General features: G+C 35.1%; 1 protein-coding gene across 2 annotated transcripts in view; it reads right to left on the bottom strand.

The window, feature by feature from the left end:
* LOC145694688 (transmembrane protein 120 homolog) overlaps positions 1-19,708 on the bottom strand; it is a 64,128-nt gene that overhangs the window by 2,951 nt on the left and 41,469 nt on the right. For both annotated transcript variants that reach the window (XM_081771194.1, XM_081771195.1), the window contains exons 2-6: positions 15,592-15,710; positions 13,456-13,626; positions 9,680-9,772; positions 7,643-7,860; positions 1,469-1,692 (exon numbers count right to left, since the gene is read on the bottom strand). In XM_081771194.1, the coding sequence (XP_081627320.1) occupies positions 1,469-1,692; positions 7,643-7,860; positions 9,680-9,772; positions 13,456-13,626; positions 15,592-15,710 (825 nt within the window). The remainder of the gene's footprint in view (positions 1-1,468; positions 1,693-7,642; positions 7,861-9,679; positions 9,773-13,455; positions 13,627-15,591; positions 15,711-19,708) is intronic.

The following is a 19,708-nucleotide window of genomic DNA, read 5'->3' as shown; positions in this document are numbered from 1 at the left end:
TACCAATTTATTAATTATTGCAACTATGATTAATGATATTGTGAAACAAAAATTAGCCGAAAGGAAGTTACGTATTACCAAATGCTTGAAACCATTTTAGTTTTACGTCTCATAGATATGCCCTTTAGACTAAAAGAGGTGTATGATTAACGAGTGGATGATATGAAAGAATCGGTGAAACCCATGAACAAGATGTTGTTTACCACAACCAAATATATATAGTCACGTGATGTGACTGGAATCAACTCGCAAGTTTTGTTGTAATCAATGGTGTAATCTCTGACTCTGAACTGGGAAAAGTGGCGTTATTATACTAATCATCATATATTTGTCTGAATAAACAATTACTAAATGTATGTATGCTGTTTGTAACGATATGTATAAATTATTAATCATGTTTTACTTACGGTACATGACCGATATAAGTTAATGACAAAATAGCGTTAGACATATCAAATTCGGAAATGTTTATTCTTTAGCAACTGTAGCGGATACATAATTTTAGAGCATATATGGCCATGTGCATTGACCTTAGCAGTAAAGAGCTAACTGCTACCTAAGCATGCACTGGTGTTATTTCCTCTTTACTGTTTGTACTAGGACATGTAGGCCCACATCGAATTCATTAGCTTGATTTCGTATTCAATATAATGTATCGAGAGTAACTGGGTCACAAGTAATGATGGCATAAATTGTAACAAGACATCATCACACAGAGGAAAAGATAGAAACCAAGCCTCGGTAAAGTGGATCGCCTAGCAATGAGAAGGATTGCCACGAAGAGTCAGAGCTAATGGGGCTCACAACCTGTTTCTACAGTCACAGTTCGACCACAGTTAATATATAACCTCCGTACCCGTAAGTGGATTGTGATTTCGAAACAACTGATTACTGTCGTTCCGAGAACAAAAAACATGAACCCTCATGATTGGAAAAAAGTACTATGATCCATCATTATTATTCTTATATCTAACATCAAGCCTACTTTATGTATGGACGACGCCCACAACTCGCTTATAATCCCGATTATTTACTTTGTATTTACCTTGCGCGCTTCCATATCCTGTAAAGATGATGCAAACACGTTGAACGTCGAATTTTCGCTAACAACTATCAGCATTGTCAACTTATGTGACCCCTTCCAGCATAACCCGGTTGTTGCATAACACCAAGACGAAACAAACTTGTTTCTGTCCATATGCGATATAAATACATAGAGCAAATTATTTAAACAAACAAAAACAAACAAAAACAAAAAAAAAAGAAAAACTGTTTAAACAAAAAACGGGTTTAAACCAAAAAACCTGCTTTGTTTTTTCAATAAAAACCACGGTTTTTGCCAACCCTGGTTCTAGTGGAGATAGAATGCACTGAATGTAATTATACATAAAACAGTAAACACTTCAAATTTGTAAGTTGCTTAAGCTTATCCTCTTTCTTAAATTAACAAAGAAACAAACACACTTACCTGCCACGTGGCTTCTGGATGGAAAGAAAGCTTTAGAAGTGTGTAGGCGTTGTACAGCTGAAACACGTAACCTAAATAGAGGAAAGGCAAGAGGAAGCTGAGGCCACGCCACATCCACGAGTGAAAGCCTTCTATCGTAATGTCCATATTATGACGTTCGCCGAGGGCTTTCAATCGGTACAGAACACCTTGTTGGTATCGAAATTGAAGATACTGGACCATACCTGTGAACAAAATATACAACCATTTAATCACATGAATTAAGGTTATTTATACACTGTCCGACAATTAAGTAATGAGACTCATTTTATTGTGACGAAAGTGAATGCAATCTGTAAATCAATATGTGCATTCGAAAGAATAATCCCTCCTCTATAATCCGGCAACACTGTATTGTCGCTCGCGAAGCATAACGTGAAATACGACGCCATTACCAGCAGTCACTGAGAGACCCTCGTCATGGAGTAGAGAGCGAATATCAAATTCTGTGTTAAACTGGGTAAAAGTACCACAGAGATCGTTGATTTGATACGAAGAGCGTATGTGGGAATACGGAGAAACTTAAACTTCAGAAGTCAAAAATGAAGACAATACTCTTGTGATTTCCTGTGTGTGAGTAATTCATTCATCATAAATTTGTACCAGAAGGTCACACAGTGAGTACCCAGGTTTATTTAAGTGTTTTGGAGAGTTTCATGAAGACAATTCGTTACTCAGCCCCATGACAACACATCCGCTCACCGGGCAGTACCTATTCAGGAATATTTGACCAAAAAAAAACAAGTGTGTGCGCTGCAGCACTCTCCCCTTATTCTCCAGATATGTCTCCCTGTGACTATTTTCTGTTCCCTAAACTGAAGTTTCCATTGAAAGGACGACCGACCTTTTGACGATGTTGAAGACATAAAAGCAACAGCGACAACGGCAATACGGAACATATCACAAACTGAATTGCAGAGGTCGTTCTAATTCTTGCGTGATCGTGCCACTCGCTGTATTGACACAAGAGGGATGTACTTTGAACAATAAGTAGCTATTATTACATATCTTTGTTTGGTCACAGTAAAATCAGTCTCACTACTTATTGTCGGACGGTGTATATACAGAGACGTACGCCCATGTAACTTTTGAATAGATAAAATAAACGCTCAGATCTACGATGCAAATAAAGGCACGGTAAAACTGTTTGATATACTCTGCAATAACAGTGTTGCTAACCCAACATAAAATTATTATTATTATTATAATTAATGGCGCTATGCCAGATTATGACAGATTTCAGAGCTACATTGAAAAGAACTTTTCATTAAATGTTACTAACTAGAGATCTAGAGTATCACAAATATCCAAATTTGTGAGGCCTCTACAACAGTAAGAACGCAAGTGAGACGGATGGGGTGCAATGCATATCCGAAGTACCTTAGTGTCGAATACTAAGACCATGATGTGACTTATTTCGGATGAATAAGAATAAAGCTACAAGAGACTGAAAATTAAACTTTTTTCAAAAGGTCTTATTTCAAAACACGACTTAGACCAGTATCAAATCTATTCACGCAGCAGGTTTTCAACAGATCTAAAGATCATAATTACGTTTACAGCAATTTAATATCTCAAACCACTCCTGAAATGTGAAAAACACGGGTAAAGATTGCTATACTGCCTAAAATTGAGTACTTGTGGAAGATTTTTAAAATGTTTGCTGCTTTTCTTGACAACACATGGTATATACTCAAATCAAAATAAACAATAAATAAATAAATAAAAAATAAAATTAAAAATGATTTCTAAAATAGATGGTTACATATTCAGTGCAGCTACTGTCTTGCTCAATATTGTCAAGTTTGTGATAAACCTATACCTGATATCCAAAGGCATTTAAACTCAAATTTTGAAAGTTTCCTAATGACATCATGATAATGTGATCTTTCTAACGTACAGCATTAAGTTTTTAAAGAAGCAGAAACAAGATAAGCTTATTGGTTTTCCAGCAGCGATAGTCTCATCTTTGCACATTATTTACAGATAGGGGTGAGGATAGATATACCCCTTCCTCAAGCGAAGCATTATATTTGTACAGAAATACGACATTTAGGATTCTAACTTAACAAGGTTTAGAAAAAGTAGAGGTTTTGGTTCATCACTAGAATATCCAACAGAAAAGAGACAGAATTTTTAGATCTTCTATTAGTACTATGGAACATACAAAGTTATGCGAGGAGTAGTCAAAAACTTTCCGGAATTCTCTTATAGCTCTTTATTATCACAATACAAGTACACATTTACTTACTCGCATTTGGTATATAAATAAACTACCTGGTATTTGGTATATAAATAAACAAGTGTCAATATGTCACAACATTTCCGGAAATTCTGCTGTTAACGAGAGAGGGAAGGAGAGTAAAAAAAATAAATTTCCTCAATATATGAAAATGACTTCGAGGTTATCTGTCTCATCATCAAAAAAAGTTTTGCAAAACAAACTGATTTATTTTATAAAATATCCCTTACCAAACAGTCGGTAAGACAGAAAGAAAAATAGATTCTGAGAGGAGAAAGAAAAAGAAAAATCAAGTTAAATTTACATGACTTCCAGGTTTTCCACATCTGGCAGGTCTTTGGGAATCTTGTAAAAGTACTTTTTGAATTTGTGGGAATCTTCTAAAAGTACTTTTTGAATTTGTGGGAATCTTCTAAAAGTACTTTTTGAATTTGTGGGAATCTTCTAAAAGTATTTTTTGAATTTGTGGGAATCTTCTAAAAGTACTTTTTGAATTATGGAATCCACTACAGAAAAACAGAGGTGATACATGAATAAAGGTGAATCATATGTTATATATACCTACATACATACACACACCAGTATTTAAAAAAATGTACGTTTTCTTCCCTCTAAGGACTTTATATAAAATAAATACTAACTAAAATATAACCAACCTAATAATTATAATAGGCAGCACAATCAAATATGGCAAAACTTTTCAACAATAGCTATAAAATATACAGCTCCAAAAACAAAGCCTACAATAGCTCATTAGGGTGTTACACTATTTGTCAATGCAATTATTCATACACCGGTATAAGAGGAACATTGAAACTGAAATAAAGAAAAATATTGGAGATACTAAGGAACAAGATTCTGCAGTTCCTGGCTTAAAAAAAGTTAAATACAATATGAAGGACGCTCAAAATAATTTCGGAAACTGCATCGCTAACTAGAAAATTTCTGAGTCCTATTAAACTAAGACAAACATCAAACATTCAACGTTTTGGATGAGTAATCCCGACAAAGATGGGGTTCTCAACGTTAATTCCATTATCTCAATTTTCCATTTGGCTTAGAGCCACCATGAAAGAGGTGTTTATTATTATTGTGTGTTTGGAATCTGGCAATAGTTACGATCTGGGAAAGTTTATTCTTACGCAGTTTCAGGATAAGTGTTTTGCACATTGCTTCAAGTTTTTTTTTTTTTTTTGGCTTGTCTTGAAAATTTGAGGTTCTTGCTCGAAATTGAAGTGACAAGCAATTTCAAATAGTATTCTAGGACAGTGTTTTGTTACAATAGGACTAATATGTGTATTGTATGTGAATTCTTAACGTCAGAGAATACCATTTCGAAATAATGCTGAGTGATAATAATAATAATAATAATAATAATAATAATAATAATAATAAATCTACTTATAAAAAATTAACTGAAAACTATTTTTTTTCTTTACATGTGAACAGGGATGGATGGTTTAAACCTTGCTTTAAACCAGCTGGTTTAAAAAAAAATGTTTAAACCAAAAAAAGGAAAAATGTTTAAAGTGTAAGTATTCGTAAAATCTTGATGTTCACACATTTCTGGGTTATCGCGTCACTCCTGCATATTATTAGTATTATATTCAGACCTAAATTCCCCATTCATTACTCAAAGAGATTCTACTACAAAAGCAACTTTTTATGTAAGTCTATGAATGTTTCTTTTGTGATTTTTTAATAGTATATTATTATTGTTAGGCAATTGCAATCAAAGGAATTCTAAATAATGTTTCGTTTTAACAAAGTTTACTATTGATAAAATACATCGAAATACCGTACTTTGGGGGGGGGGGGGACCCCACGAGAGGCATTTACTGAAATCAGAAGTATCTTTGGTATCTATTTATGCATAAATGGGTCAGGCCAAAGTGGACTCAAATAATTCTTATCTTAATTCACTTTTCTCACTGATATGCAAATTAAGTCGTTGTACTACTTTAATTTAGACTGATAAAAGTCGTAGTGAACTAACTTGGACTTAATTAGTTGTTCTGTACAATGTAGTATTTTTAAATTGCCCATATATAATTCTGTATAGTGGTTTCACTTGTGCAACTGTTTATCTTTTTGTCCTTCTCAAATGACTCTTGACAATTAGACAATTATATTAAAAGTATGTAAAGATCAATACAACGTATCTGGAGTCTTATGTGAGTGAGTCGGCAGACGTATCGCATTTGTGGCCAATTAGTCCCGGTTTCGAGTTCAAATGAAGGACAATTTGTTTCGGATGTAAGTTGAGAAACGGTTTGGACTCCGCTTTAAGCTTATGTGACCCCTTCCAGCATAACCTGGTTGATGCATAATAACACCAAGGTGAAACAAACTTACTTCTGGCCATATGTGATATAAATACATAGAGCAAATTATTTATACAAAAACAGGGTTTTTTGGTTTTTTCAATAAAAACATGCTTTTTGCCAACCCTGCATGAGAACAATTTTTCTCTTTTGAGTTTTTCTAACAAGTTGCTCTATATTATATTTGTAACATTGTAAATACGTTATTTAAAATAAAAAATAATAATAATAAAAAAAAAGTGTGAACAAATGGTGAAAGTTAATTTCTGACACTACTTATTCATTACCAACAGAATACGAGGGGTGAATGATGAGAATCTAGAATAGAATAATTATATATATTAGAATAGTACAACCTTTGATATTAATATGTATTAAGCTCTTGGTTCTAAGTAATTTCTTTTGTCTTTTACAGGCTCTTGAAGTGAGTGAGATGGCAGAAGTTGGGAAAATGGAAAAAATCGAGTACAGGTCAGTCATCAAGTATCTGCAATAAAAAGGAATATCGGCATCAGATCCACTAGGATATGGTCAATACCGTAGGTGAATTTGCCCCTTCATATACCATCATCAAAAGATGGGTGCAGGAATTCAAGCGTGGTAGACAATGTTGAAGATGAGCCGAGATCTGGGAGACCAAGTGCTACCACCACGAAGAACACTGGCCTGGTATGATTATGGAAGATCGTCGATTGTCAACTCCACAGACAGTAGATGCGGCTGGGCATATTACAGGAGCGAGCAGATCATATTCTGAAGAATGAGCTTGGTTTATCACAAGTTCCTGCTTGATGGGTACTACGTCTTAGGACTCTCGAACAAAAACGCACTCGGTACCTACTGTTCGTGGACAATTTGAAACTGTTAGAACGTGATGGGATGCTTTTCTCTGTCGATTCATCACTATGGACGAGTGTTGCGTACACCATTACCAGCTTAAAAAAAAAAAAAAAAAAAAAAATGGAAGCATCCCTCCTCCCTTACCCCAAAGAAGGCAAATGTGATCCCCTCCTCTCGCAAAGTGATGGCCTCTATTTTTTGGGATTCCCAAGGTGGAATATTCATTGATTACCTGCAAAGGAGTCATACCATCACAGGACAATACTATAGTGACCTTTTGAAAAATCTTCAAGTGCAAATTCGAGGGAAAAAAAGCCACAAATGATGTCCAGAGGCGTTCTCTAAGATCATAACAATGCTCCCGACCACACATCAGCAGTTGCCATGGTAACTATTCACGAATGCGGCTTTGAAGTTTTTCCTCATTCATCCTATTCTCCAGATTTGACCCTCTCAGAGTTCCACTTGCTCCCTAATCTAAAAAAGGCTCTAGCAGGACGACGTTTTGCAAGCGATAATGCGTCATAACAATCGTGGAGGAGTTTCTGTGGTCACAACCTAACGAAATGTTTTCTACTGAGACAGCACTGCAGCAGCGTTGGAGCAAGTGTGTTGCTGTCCAACAGGATTATGTTGAAAAATAAAGGTATTACCAAATCTGTATTTCTTCTAGTTTCCTAAGAATAGGCTCAAAACTTTTTTAGGCCACATCAAAAGATAGGTACTCACTAATATATAAGTTGAACCACATGAACTGGCCTCTAAATTCGTACCACGCAGCAGTATTAGGCCAGATGAGAAATATCCCAGATACAACGGTTGAGATGAAGTGATGTAATCTCCACCAGCCTTTGATACGGGATCCATTTACTTTGAGAATGCTTTCTCGAATCGTCAAGGTGCAGTAATACCAAACCAATAAAAATATCATTGTTAGCTCTAATGCCCTAGAAAGAAAAACAATATTTTTAGTATGAAAATATCTTCAACACCATTTCAAACTGTAATAGGTCAATTATCAAATTATATAATGGTAACAATTTCAATTTTTAAGCCTTATAAGGTCACAAATTTTGCAAACAGAAATTGGTTTCAGAATTATTTAAACAAATTAGTTGCCAACAGAATTTTAATTACTTAATAGGAAAAACTATATTCACTAAAATACACGAAATATAGATTATATTTTATTATAGACTTAACCAGATGATACAAAACAGAATTGAGTTTTGAGATAGTATGTTTATTGAACGCAAAACTACTGTCAAATAAGAACGCTAATCTTTCCCTAAGACATACAAATAGACAATGAGAACTTACTATTGTTTCTTAGTATTTTACACTTTCTACAATGTGGAAAACTATTTTTACTATCTGTATGAATCTAGAGCAAAATTCAGCTATCGCACAGTAATTATTTAAACATATGAACTGACCCGTGTTTAAATAAATTTTAAAATTACTTTTTTAAAATTATTTACTGTGTCTAATGTTTAATGTACTATAAACCATACTGCTTCAGTGTTTCCTGACACTTTTTATCCCTTACTAGTCCATTGGTGAGGCGTACAGAGATTTCACAGGGATGGATGAGAATGCGATTACTCCAATTCCCGTCTGTTTTCTCATCCTTGTGTAGATCGCCTGAGATGATCATGCGATATGGCTGGAGGCAATTTCTCTGGAAGTAAGTTACGTTGACTTTGGTGTTGGAAGGCACTTCGACGAGTGGTAGCGTTCCCCGACTGTAATATATCCGCCACCACCAGAAATTCCTTGGGAAATTTTCCTTTGCATTGCAGCATAAAGAACAGCTGTTGTTGTCTTGACAGTAGAAAACAGATCCAACTCGGTTGACCTCATTTAGGCACAGCTACACCTAATCCAAGATACAATGCATCTCTCCACTTGTCTCCTGCGAGATATGTTTCACATAATTTTCTGGCGTCTGTGAACCTCTGCTGGATGCGGAGCTCTGTGAGGGGTGTCCACGAGTTTTGTGATGCTTCCAATGTGAGGCTCTTCTGGGTGAGATTAAAAATGCGCCTTTTATGATACCATGTCATATGTCCAAACTTCTCTGCGTTTGGGAATTGTTCTGCCTATGTTCTCTTCATAGGACTCACTGTATTTGGGGTTCGAAATGAAAATTATTTCTACTTAAACGTCCCACATTTATGCACCGAGGCTAAGGGAGACTGATGATGATAATGAATGAAATGGTGGAATGAAAATGAGAGGAAACGGAAGAACCCCCAGAAAACCCACGTACATGGTTTATGCACAACAAAATCCACTTGGTGCGAGCTAGGATCGAATTAGCGACACATATTGGAGCTTGAACTAGCTGTAGCCGTATTATCACAATTTCGAGCAGACTACGTACCGCAGGGGCCTACTGATACATTACTGGTTGACGAGGTCCTACATCAGCTATGCTGGCGTTGCTGACTGTCTATAATAGGCGGCAGAAGATTCAAAACTAAACCCCTCCCAAAAAGATGTCACTTTTAGCTTCATCATTCCATGGATCGTACTCAACATACTGTTATCAAGTGAAGGCCCACGTGTAGTCAGCATGACATCGGGACATCATGATATACGTGTAGTTCGACAGAGCCAACGAAAAGTTAACTATTTTAACCATGGGCACCTTCTGCAACGGGAAAACAGCCCGTTGGGGAATTTCGTTTAACGTCACATTGCAAGGATATTACCCGAAACTGATCAGAGCAACTGAAGTTATACTTCTAGCAGGTCACATACCTGAGATTAGTGATGAGATTGATCACAGCCAAAATAAAGCCTATCGCGCTGAGAACCAACTTGAATTTCTCATATTCATCTTTGTATTTGAATCTGCAAAGTTAAAAATAATAATAATAATTAAAGCTTCCACCAATTACACGTTAAATAAACAAAGTGAATTAATAAAATAATTTACTATTCTGATAATTATATTATATCAAAATAACATAAAAGCAAAAAAATCGCCATCAACGAGGTCAATTACACAGTTATAAGTACCGAATCAAAGGCAATGACCACTGATACTTTCTAAATTGAAAGTAAGAAATTACAGGTCGTTGGTCATTCTTCCACAGCACTTTCTAACTTCTTACAAAGCACACATCACTATTCAATAAGTTTATAGGAAAACATATGTATTAAAAAAAAAAAAAAAATCAAAAGTACATGGTATAATATAAAGATGCGGCAACCTGAAATTGCTGCATGCGTTACTAGTAACTGAAGCAGCTTTTACTCATTCTAATCATTTTCTACTGGTTATATAAGAGGGAATGATTACTAGTTAGTCTAGCGATGTCATTGTATTGTTCATCTCATCAAACTAATTTATTATTATTTTTAGATAAAAGCTCAACATTTCACAATAAATGGCACGAAAACTGTTAAAAGTCAAAATGAATAGCCTTGTAAGCTCACTCCCTTCCGAAATGGGATAACTTTAAAATTTTATACATTGAATATAAGGTGAGTGCTATCTTACTACTACTAGTAATAATATTAAGTGGCAATAATAATAATCAGGGTTGGCAAAAACCATGGTTTTTATGGTTTAAATAATTTGCTCTATACATTCATATCATATATGGACAGAAATAAGTTTGTTTCGCCTAGATGTTATTATGCAACAACCGGGTTATGCTGGAAGGGGTCACATAAGCTTAAAGCGGAATAAATACCGCTTCTCGAGTTACATCCGAGAGAAATTGTCCTCCATTTGAACTCGGAACCAGGACTAATTGGCCACAAATGCGATACGTCTGCCGACTCACTCACGAAGGAATCCTGATAAAAAAAAATACGTTGTACTGATCTTTACATGCTTCTTAATATAACTGTCAAGAGTCATTTCAGAAGGGCGAAAAGATAAACAGTTGCACAAGTGAAACCATTACACAGAATTACATATGAACAATTTCAAAGTACTACGGAGTACAGAAGAACTAATTTAGTTCAAGTTAGTTAACAACGACTTTTATTGGTCCAAATTAAAGAAATACACCGACTTAATCTGCATATCAATAAGAAAAGTGAATAAAGATACGAATTATTTGAGTCCACTTTGGCTCAGACTCATTTATACATAAATAGATACCAAAGATACTTATTTCACTAAATGCCTCTCGTGGGGTCTGTATGACCCCCCCCCCCACACACACAAAGTACGGCATTTTCGATGTATTTTATCAATAGTAAACATTGAAACGAAACAATATTTAGAATTTTTCTTCGATTGCAATTACATAACAATAATAACAACTACAAAAATTCACAAAATAAACATTTATAAACTTATAAAAAAAAAGTTGCTTTTGTAGTATAATCTTTTTGAGTAATGAATGGGGAATTTAGGTCTGAATATAATACGAATAATATACGGGAGTGAAACGTGATAACCCACAAATGTGTGTTCATCAAGATTTTACAAACACACTTTTACGAACATATTTTTTTGTTTTTTGGTTTAAACCAGTTGGTTTTTTTGAAAAAAAAAAAAAAAAAAAACAGCTGGTTTAAACCTTGGTTTAAACCAGCTAACCCTGATAATAATAATAATAATATCAATAATAAACAAAATAAAGTAACATTGTTATTTTAATGAACAAAGACGGCATCCATATACCTTATAAACATTTTTTATACTACTGTAGGTTATCCCATTACAGAAGTAAAGAGGGTTACAAAGCTACTAATTTCCACTAAGTGATGAAGATATCTTTTCCTTGCACACCAGAGAAAAACAAATATGTGGTAAGTAAAGAAGACAATCTCAGACTAATAGCATGATTGTCATTGTTCACAGAAATTAAATCAACGAAATATCACACAGCTTTTCCAAACGTCACGAAGCAGCACTGACAGAAACAAACTGATTTTTAATAGTAAATATTGAATTTGAAATGAGAAAGAGAGGGAGAAAAAAAAAAACACGGTTATGCCGGTTAGGCTAAAGGATACTGTGATGATGATGAGAGATGAGTGAAATGGTGGAATGAAGAAAGTGGGAGGAAATGAGAAAACCCACGAGCACGGTGTTTGTCTACCACAAAGTCCACCCAGGAGTTTAATTAAGCCTTCTGCCACATTCTAACACTGATTTTAGGAATTCAAGTAATCATATACAGTTACTATCACGTAACCCCCTTGAACCCCAAATAACTATAAAGTTACATATATATGGTTATAACTAGAGACCGGATGTTAAGCAAAATGTCTATTCTTTAATATTAAAGACATGATGAAAAATAACGTTTTAAAGTTTATATGTGAGGTTATAGTTTCAATTTAAGACAATTTTATTTTGCCTATTTCGCCCATTCCATCCTAAATAATTGCTTTAGTGCCTAGTGTTGCCTAATTTACGCATTTTTTCAAAATAAGACTTTATTGGGGAAAATACTATAATTTAGTATTTCAAGAAAGGATTCTGCCTCTTCCGAGAAATGTAAGTGTTGCTTGTAGTGATAAGATGTCGTAAAACTCTTGACTGTTGTATGTAATACTGGTAAGTGTATAAAATTTGGATTGGTATGTGTAGTGAAAAAGCGCTGTAGAGAATATATTTGCCAAAGTTACATGGAATACATGTTAAGCTTCGTTTTTATATATACAGTAGAAGAATATAGTAACAAATACGTTTCTATATTCTTTGAACATTATCTATGACTTGAATCTATTGTTTTAATTGTATTGAGTATTTATCTTTATTATTTCAAGTTACATTTTAGTGCCTATTTTACTGTCTACTTTTTTTTTTAAAAATTTTAAATGCCCATTTCCTAGCTTTTTAATGTCTAAACATCCGGTCTCTAGTTATAACTTTTGTTTAAATGCAATATTATTTTACATTTCTCTTTGGAAGTCTATGCTATTGGTTTTATATACTATATTAATCTCTATTTTTTTATTTTCAGTTGGAAGAAATATATCCAGTGTCAATATGGGGTAAGGACGGGAGGTAGAATGAGGCCATCCTTTATTACAAAAAAAGTTCCAAACAGGTTTAGTTTCTAAGAGCTCGTTGCAAGGTTTTCAGAGGGAACACTGTGGTATTTCAGAACCTTGACTGCTTTTACAGAGGGTGGGGAGAGGGGAAAAGTTAACCCGGAACAAGAGGGCAAAAATCCCATTTTCGAGAGAGAGAGAGAGAGAAAATATCCGACTCCCTTACGTTACGCTTGCTTCATCGGGCATAAATGATTTTTTTAATATATAAATATTTGATCAATTCTGCGTATTTTGCTTCTTGTTTCGACCAATTACAACTCCATAAATATTGCGTTTAAAAAGTTGTTTGGTTTCCAAGGAGCATACATGACGGAACAGGCTTAGATTCCTAAAGGTTAAATTAAATAAGCATGACTGTTTTGAGTTTTAATCTCTTAAAACTATGTAATAGTTTTTATAATTTATTAGATTTACGTAATATTCGACCAAACTCGCAAGATGCAGCACAATTCCGAAGACTTACAAAAGACAACAAATGTAAGTTAACAACTAACGAAGAGACTTACTTTTCATTCTTATTGAGAATTGAAACATTAACATTCCCAAGAATGATTTTCAGGTACAGTCCGTTTTCTTTTGGGAGTGCTTGCTCCATGTCGTACAACTGGGCCTTCCTCCTCATTATCTCCTTCTCCAGTGTTTCTAGGTCCTGAGCATTGGACCCATCCTTCTTCAAACTGAAAACACAAAATTCGTTATTGCTACATTTAATCTAGAGCAATTTTCTCTCTTTTATCTCAGTACATATTGTAACAGATAAAATGCGACCACTTAGGATTTATTTTATTAAAGTTACGAATATCATTAAAGTTGTGATTCACATTTTTTACTCTGTATGTTTAAAAGAAGCCAAAGAATTTTAGGCGGTATAGGGACATGCTCAGAAATATTGCTAAATATCTCACACACTACGAATTTCGATTCCTTAAGCTTTTGGCTCTTCTGTGGAGTCTTGGGCAAGAAGGATAAAAATAATAGTACAAACAATACAAACATCTAAGAGTGGTCACGGCGGTGAAGAGCAGTACAGAAATACTTTCAGACCTACGTAGGTAGCTGCTGAAGTTCTACTCGTCCATTGACTGTGTGACTTATTACCGAAATTGAGATGTCAGGTTATGTACTCTTTTGTGCTACAAGGGAATGTTGTCAACTCATGTCATCATTAATTTGCGTTTTAAACACTAACTCCTATTAGTTATTCAATTAACCTTTACTCATGTTTAATCTTGGCTGTTTTAACAAATTTCGGAAGCTGGTCTCTGAGTTTCATTTCTAACTCCAAGGGGAAGTGAATCTACTATATTGTTTCCTTCTAAATGTTACCAAAGATTTGAAACCGGATATTCTGCTTTTGAGTAGATTCCTGAGGTTTTTTTCTTTTCTTTCATATCTATACAAGATTCACACAACTGATTATTTCTTACATTCCCAATATTTCATTCGGACATGCAAATAGCTCTTATGCAGGGTTATATATATATATATATTCAAAATTTTTAACGTGTTTTGATACGTACAACACCAGCAGATTGAGAATTTAACATTTCTAGCTATTGCCTTCTGTATCTGACAATGTGGTTGATTTTTATGGTACATTTAGATATTATTCCAATTTGGCCAGCGATCAAGTTTCTCTTATAGAGCTATAAGTACGTGGTAAGTACGTGCCAACCAGAAATGTTGAAACTCACGAGATCCTGACTCTCGGGTTCAATTGGCCTCGAGGTCAATAAATAAGAGTATGTATGTTTGAGCACAAGTTCTGCCACAGCTCGAGTCTTAAGTGGGCGTGATCCTCAATCCTAATAGTGACTTTTTTTATTTGAGTTTGGCGTCCCTTTTCAGCAGCAAGGTTATGAGACGTGGATGTACTGCTTAACGTGGGATCTGAACAATGTGAACTTCCACAGGGAATCGAACCCGGGGCTCTCGCAGCAAAGGCAAGTACACTACCCACATAGCCACGAGGGTGCTCAATGATGTTACTGAGCACGAACATTAGCTAGTACAAGCCTCATCGAGAATAGCGAGCCCGAGATCTTAGTGAGTGGGCGCCTGATGAGGTTAATACGTCCAAGATTGAGGTAGCGCAAGTCTCACACGAACAGATAACCTGAGTGAATCTCAATCATAAAATGGCCATCACTGGTGCCAACTTGGAAAAACTGTTAATAATAAAGCCAAGTCCTGCATTTTTTCTCTGAAAAATAGCCTTTAACGGAAGTACTCACAGATTATAGACCAAGGATGAAAAAAGAAAAAAAAAATCATATAAGAAAATAATTTTAAAGGTTATAAGAAAAGAAGTATGGCAGTTTGCCAAAAGTTCGACTCACCAGCATCTTCCATTCGTCTTCAATCTCTGGCGATATTTAGCAATATTTACGAAACTAAGAATCACTGTACATGTTACGTAAGGAAAATATGTTGATGAACTGTGTTACAAAATAACAGAGTGTATCATCGGAAAAAAATACGCAAATAACTGCTTAATCATAATGGTGGAAGCTTAATAACACATTTAGAAAGAAAAAAAAATCTCTACAAAACCTGATTTGACTATATGGAACTTTTACTGGGAATAATAGACAATGTACATGCGCCTTTACAATATTTAAATGTTGTAATATTATACTCACTTCTTCATAGATTGTTTTATTATGCCTATCCTGTATCTCTGGTGATTTATTTCCTTCAAACATCTTGCTTGTAACTCTCCAACTTCCTCTAATTTTCGTAAATACTCTCGGTGGACAGTCTGAAAATTTAAAGAATAACACTTTTCAGTGACAATCAAAATGTGTGTTTTTAAAATGTTCTTTTTAAAATGTTTCCACTTTATGTTACATATATTATTTCTAGTACTGGCCTGGTGGTAAAAGAAATTCACGAAGTTTCTGCATCGGATACTTCAATTAATCACCTAATTATCAAATCAATTGTTAAAGCACGATATAATAGCGACTGATTATTAAGGAGTGCAGATCCTGTATTTTGTGTTCCTGTTTTGTCCTGCAACCACAAGTCGTTACACATTTACAGTTATGTATTACTTACAAACAGGGAAGAAATTTAACGATTTTCCAAATAATTTCATTGAATACATATATATATCAATTTCTGTATCTGCTACATCAGTAATTATAGACATTTATTTTTTCGAACTCTCTTCATATTTTACACAGTGCGGCAGTTCGAAATTGAGATTGGAGCTGTAAGAAAAACAACTCTCTTGATGGCCGTTACGTCATCAAAGTACGAACCTTTGAGTGAGGACTCGGGCCTCACACGTGTGATTCGTTGCAGTAACCGCTTCAACATCTCAAGGTAAAATGAGGCATTAATTATCTGTTCTATAGGCATAAATTCCTTATGCACAATGCCCTTACTATCGAGAGAGAGAAGCTAGATTTTGGCTTTTGATTGGCGCAGTTCTTTTGCTTGTGGAGAGTTAGAAGACCCTGCACTTTGAAGTTTCGTCGACGGTCATATTGGAAAACCCATGTCTCATCCCCAGTAACGATATTCAGGAAGAAGTTAGGGCCCTATTAGCGGTAGCAATCAGTTTCTTTTTTTTTAAACCGTGATCAACCTTGTCCCTTCGTTGGTCATTTATTAAGGAATGAGGCACGAAACGGGCACAGACCTCCGCTTTGTTGAGATCGTGGGTTATTATTTGTCGCACAGTTTCTTTATTCACGTGCAGCTCCTCAGCAAGGATTCATGGTCTAACATATTTCAGTCTTCCGTGCTCAGTGTCCTCACTTTCTCCATCAATTCCAGTGTTCTCATTGTTCTTGCTGGACCCGGATGTTCGTCGGACCCGTTCAATTTGCTCCCGTACCCTTCTCGAAACGCTTGTGCCATGAAAATACACTTGCACAGGATACACAAGTGGCCCCACACACTTTTTGCAATATTTGACAAGTTTCTGTAGCAGTCTTACCCAGACGCGCAGAAAACTTGATGTTCGTTCATTTGTTCTATGTTGAACTTACGACGAAGCTTAGCAGCAGATAGCCTACACATGTTTAATTGTCAGTCAAGATCAATGCACTTGGTATCAGTTACTCATGAAACTTTCCTCTTTTATTTGCACCACAGCCTACTTGCACAACTGAGCCACATGTTGAGAGAGAGAGAGAATATATATATATATATATATATATATATATATATATATATATATATATATATATATATGATAGATCTCTCTCAAATTAATTTATCGAATTCAAAACCTTTTGCTTTTCCTGAAGTTCCTTACATGTCAGTACAGCTCAGTTGAGTTGATTTTGAGTTTAACGTCCTGTTCAGCATCAAGGGTGTATGAGACGTAGACCTAGTGATTAATGTGGAATCCGAACCACATGAGCTCCCGTCGGGAATCGAACCCGGGTCTCCCACGCCAAAGGAAGTACAACTCAGTTGCATAAGTTTTCAAGATTCGGTTATGTTGACGATCATTATAATTTTATTACTATTTAGCCCAACGTAAACGATAACCATGCGAATTCTGAAGAATCGGACTGAGTTCCAAAATCCAAGAAATTATGTCATAAGAAGCTTTCCTTCAACGGCAAAAGAATTAAAAGAATATATGTATTTTTCTAATTATTCTCGTGTATTTTACAATCATATACTGGAAAAGTTGCGTGCAGACTATGAAAATAGGTACCACAATATATGATCATAACCATTGTGGAGTATTCGAGGGAACAAAACTAGGAAAAAACAACTATGTTTATAGGAGAAGCAAGCTGTTGTTACAGAAGAGTAGTTAAGGTGTTAGTAATCTGTGAAGTGAATAGAATAGAAATGCAATGTTTGTAATGGAGGAACACGAAGTGTTGCCAGGACTATTTCCACTTGGCGGAATAGTACCTAAATGTTTGAACACAAAAATGAAACTATTTGCTGTTTTAATTGGAAGCAAGGCGGGATCCTGCGTAGATTGTGATATTTCAATTCTAAACTTCATACGAACGTATACTGCAAAGGAAACAAGTACTGAACTTTCTGGAAAGGCGGGGAATACGTACTAAAGTAAGAACTGAGTCTGGGAAGTGCAATACAGACTTAAAGATAAGTACAAGAGGGAACATCTGATCGATCCTATCTGAAACTAACAAACTAATCAAAATTACACTATATTTAGCAAAGTAATATCAATTTTTAGAAAAAATAACGTGTCCCCCCAAAACAGAATTTATCCACTTTTTTCTTTTGTTTCATTCTTCCTTTCTTTTTAAAGCCCACCTATATTTCGTTGACAACATTTATATTTCAAGCCTCCTACATACAGACCATCAATTTAGACACAAAGGTACGTAATGATTTTACATCTGCATTAAATTGACTCCCAGTCCCAATGTCTTAAAAACTTATTCTAGTAGCTACTTTTGCTTACACGATAGCATTTACTTCGTATTCCATTAAGCTGTACTGGAAGACCGAGTGAGCAAATATGAGAACAAAATGAGTTACAGCGTTATTTGAAGTCATCCTGATATATGCAAATGCTTCCCGTATGGCGTCAAGTTGTAATAGTTTTTATGTTAATTCTATGTCCTTGCTTTAGCCAGCGGTGGCATGGAGTCTAGGCTACATAATTCGCTTAGATGGTACTCTTCTTTTGCGAATTAATGGAATTCATCCATACATTCCCTACTGCGTGACACTCAGATTCTTAATCTGCACCAACAATTTTACTCATTTTTGAATGGGAGTTATCAACATCTAATAATGAAATTCTATTTGCTTACAGAATTCAGAGTGAAAAATGTGCGACTGTCAATTGGTGCGAAAAAGTAGTACCCGCCAAATATACCTGTGCGCTAACCAATATGCTACTCTGTTCAGTGTGACCAGTCATGTATATCCACTTTTTACGTCTGTGGTCTCTCATTGGGAGCAAATGGACTGTACAACTAGGCTTGGACTATCTAGTGCCTACAGGTTCGCGGGCCAGTCGTGTTTTTTCACTCTGTATTTTCATTGAATTCGCATCTTACAGCATTTGGCATAAATAAATAGCAGTCTAATTCATTAAATGTCATACAATATCTATTATTCTATTTGCACCATGAGTGTGAGGGGTGGGGGGGAATACTTATCACGACTGCACTTTCAAAATAGGAATGTTGAGTTGCATCACGGTTGGCAAAAACAATGGTTTTTATTGAAAAAAAAAAAGGTTTTTTTTTTTTTGTTCAACCCCCCTTTTTTTGGTTTAAACCAGGATTTTTTCGGTTTAAATAATTTGCTCTATGTATTTATATTACATATGGACAAAAATAGGTTTGTTTCGCCTCGATGTTATTATGCAATAACAGAATTATGCTGGATGGGATCACATAAGCTTAAAGCGGAATCTGAAAGCTTCTCGGCTCATCCGAGCGAAATTGTTTTTTATTTGGACTCGAAACCGGGACTAATTGGCCACAAACGCAATGAGTCTGCCGACTCATTCACGAAGGACTTCTGATAAAAATTCGTTGTCAAAATATCTTTACAAAAGATAAAAACATCTTTACATACTTTTTAATGTAATTGTCAAGAGACATTGCAGAAGGATAAAAATATAAAAAAATATAAACAGTTGCACAAATGAAACCATTATACAGAATTATATATAAATCGGAAAACTTCCGCCTTAGCCATTGGGAAGACTTGTTATTACTTTAAATGTATTTGCATGTAAAATTTTAAGGTCAATGTATCATAATCAATCAGTGCGGTAAACCTGCGGTATTA

The sequence above is a fragment of the Thermobia domestica genome, chromosome 9 (genome assembly GCF_964235325.1).
Source record: "Thermobia domestica chromosome 9, izTheDome1.hap1.1, whole genome shotgun sequence".
NCBI classification, from domain to species: domain Eukaryota; kingdom Metazoa; phylum Arthropoda; class Insecta; order Zygentoma; family Lepismatidae; genus Thermobia; species Thermobia domestica.
This window is presented reverse-complemented; position numbering and strand designations above follow the sequence as displayed.